Raw genomic sequence first — 3,084 nt, 5'->3', positions numbered from 1 at the left:
CTTTTTCAAGGTAAATACGTGTTTTGAAGGAGTAATCGTGATCCAGCAGGTCGTATAATAGTGCTCCCAGCTGCCACACTGTCGTGGGACCGGCTTTGTATCTTTTGAAGATGAACCATTCTGGTGGGGCTTTTGAAAAGGTACCTAAAATACACAACATCGGACACAAAGATAAAGAAAGACAGTCACAGATACTCAGAAACGGAGCAAGTAGAGAGAAATAAGGGAGAAACCTTGTTTGCTTCAAAGATTGTCAGCTAAATAAAAGAGCAAGAGCGGAAGACAGATATCATACCAGAGTAGTTGTAGTAATATCCCTTTATCGAGAGGCAACCACAGCCAAAATCAATCACTCGAGCCCGTGGGACATTTGATCCAATTTCGATGAGGGTGTTTTCTAATTTGATGTCCCTGTGAAAGACTCCATTTGTGTGCATCTCGACGGCTGCATCCACCATCTGCCTTAGGACGGTCTGTGATAGAGGGACAGAGTGAGACAGGTGAGTGAATAGAGCGGTGTAGGACTTATTCCGTCAGAGGACAAATTCCCTCATGCGTCCCTGCTAAATACGTGGTGATTACTTGTGCTCTTAGTTGAACTGGACAGTATGCAAAAGGCTATCCACTAGTATCCTTTATGGCTGATAGTCACTAGATGAGACCATTTATACTACCACCATGTTATGTCATACCATAGTATATGTTATGTTATGCTAAGAAATAGTCCTTTACACATTCACCCTTTAACCCTTCTGTTGTCCTCAGGGTCAAATTTGACCTATTTTCAAAATGTTTCCAAATCAGAAATTTGGGTTTCCTTCAACCAGATTGTAAAACCAAATAACATGGATGGTTCCGTACGATGCTCCTCACAAGTTACATAAGTGATCAGTTCACTATTCTCATTGATTTTGGGTGTTTTATTAATTTCATAGCATTATAAGAAAAAAAGATTTGAGAACACTGAAAAACGTAACAGAAATATAGCAAAAAAATTCAAAAACGTCCCAAATAACGCAGAAATAATCAACAAAGACGTGGCAAAAAGTGAGAAAAAACTTCGGGAAAGGTTAGAAAACGTCAAAAGTGACAACAAATGTCGGAGAAAGCTTCAAAAACCTGGTCAAAACAACAAAAAACATGTCCAAAAAATCAATGAGATGGAAGCAACCCCTTTGCAGTTTCAACATGAAATAAAAAATATGAAATGTAAAAATACAAAGTATAGGTAGTGCTGAAATAATGTACTGTAATAGTGTAAAATAAAAAGAGAGAAAAATGTCTAACAAAAGTGTCAAATGTAAAAAAAAGCTTTAAAAAATTTGGGGTAAAAATCCACGAAAATTAAAAAAAGGCTCAGAAAAAGTGACAAAATCATTGGGGGGGGTAGAAAACCATAACTTTGATAAAAGGTTTTTCATTTCAAATTTCTAGGTCAGTGGGATTAAAAGGGTTAAATGATTTTTGTGAGCTTTTGAGAGCTTGCCAGTTGAGCGGGACTTTCCTTATTTGAATTAAGTAGCCTGGATTCAAGTTCTACAAATGAGGAGAAGGCATCTCGACAATCCGCTTCTCTAAAGTCCCCACAACGCTACCAGAATGCATTGCCTGGATGCTCACATAGACAGATGATGGTGAACGGGGAAATCCCCCTTGACAACAGACACACACCATAACTCTTCATCTTTCACCTAGCTCGGGTACCTTAGCCTCATCTTCCTGCAGGAAGCCTCTTTTGGCCTTGCAATACTGGTGGAGATCCATGGAGGGGACGGGTCTTTCCATAACCAGGACAAGGTCCTCCTCCAGATCGTAGCAGTCAAGTATGGAGATGGCTGCAGAGCTCCCAGCTGATTCAGCTCCACCTGCTGCTTTCACCATGAGGGCGACTTCCTCAACGACCTTAAACACCTTTCCGTTCTTGACCTTGAGGAAATACAGAAAATACATAAGAAAAAAATACATCACGGTAAATGAGAAAGAAATGTCCGTGTTGGTGTAAGGAGACCAGATTCCTTCACTTACCACTCTACTGTAGTGGACCTTTCCTTTTGGAATATGTTTGATAGCAACCTGAAAGATGGAAACACAATTGTTTCACCTGGAAGTTTCTAAAAATGCAGTGAAATATGAATGCGTGTTTGTGTGACAGTGAGTGAGTGAGTGAGAGAGAGAGAGAGAAAGAGAGAGAGAAAGAGAGAGAGACCTACTGATACAACGTCTTCTTTTCGGTAGCCTGCATACACGGCTCCAAAACCACCTTTAGCAATCCGGTAAATCTCAATGTAGGTGGCTTCAAATTCAGCTGAACATAATCACAGAGAGATGACATTCTGTATGAGATGTCTACTTTCATTTTGAGGAACACTTATTGTTATTCTTCTTTATGTTCCGATTTAGATGAGAAGATAAATACCGCTTGACTGTATGCTAAATATGAATATCTAATGTATAATATAATGCAGCCATTAGCTCTGTCCAAAGGTTAAAGAAATCCACCTACCACCACTCTAAAGCTTACCAATTATCACATACAAAAAACTAAGTATAGCTGTTATACAATATATAACAGTTATGACAATGAGTCCAAGCCTTCTGCGCAAGTCCCTCCCGCGAAAGTCAAACCCAAAACGAAATTCCAGCAAGGTCAATTTTAGGAAATATTGCAACATGTGAGCTGCAAGGTATGTAGTTAATTACATATGCACATTTCCCCTTTACATTTATTTAATACATCCAATCAAAAAGCTTTAACCCTCATGTTGTAAAATGCTCTTTGGGGTGATTTTGATGGGTAATTTTGGGGCGTCTTATTCAATTTTTTTGCATTTAAGTAAAGTGGCTCTGAAATAGTTTGAGTAAATGTTGACATATTCCAGTCTGTGATTGTTTTTAAAAAAAGACTGGTGATGGTGTGTGAGACTGGTGATGGTGTGTATGACCAGTAAAGGTGTGTAAGACTGGTGAGGATGTGTAAGACTGGTGATGGTGTGTGAGACTGGTGAGGGTGTGTAGGACTGGTGATGGTGTGTGAGACTGGTGATGGTGTGTGAGACTGGTGATGGTGTGTGAGACTGGTGATGG

At 39.6% G+C, this 3,084-nt stretch overlaps 1 protein-coding gene across 1 annotated transcript in view; it reads right to left on the bottom strand.

The window, feature by feature from the left end:
* LOC117946617 (serine/threonine-protein kinase pim-2-like) overlaps positions 1-3,084 on the bottom strand; it is a 6,327-nt gene that overhangs the window by 1,281 nt on the left and 1,962 nt on the right. The window contains exons 3-7 of the mRNA XM_034874892.1: positions 2,211-2,305; positions 2,026-2,073; positions 1,705-1,926; positions 296-473; positions 1-144 (exon numbers count right to left, since the gene is read on the bottom strand). The exon at positions 1-144 is cut by the window's left edge and continues 1 nt beyond it. Coding sequence (XP_034730783.1) covers positions 1-144; positions 296-473; positions 1,705-1,926; positions 2,026-2,073; positions 2,211-2,305 — 687 coding nt within the window. The remainder of the gene's footprint in view (positions 145-295; positions 474-1,704; positions 1,927-2,025; positions 2,074-2,210; positions 2,306-3,084) is intronic.

This window comes from Etheostoma cragini, chromosome 1, assembly GCF_013103735.1.
Source record: "Etheostoma cragini isolate CJK2018 chromosome 1, CSU_Ecrag_1.0, whole genome shotgun sequence".
Taxonomy (NCBI): Eukaryota; Metazoa; Chordata; class Actinopteri; order Perciformes; family Percidae; genus Etheostoma; species Etheostoma cragini.
The sequence above is the reverse complement of the archived record's forward strand: the minus strand, read 5'-3'. Positions and strand labels throughout refer to the sequence as shown.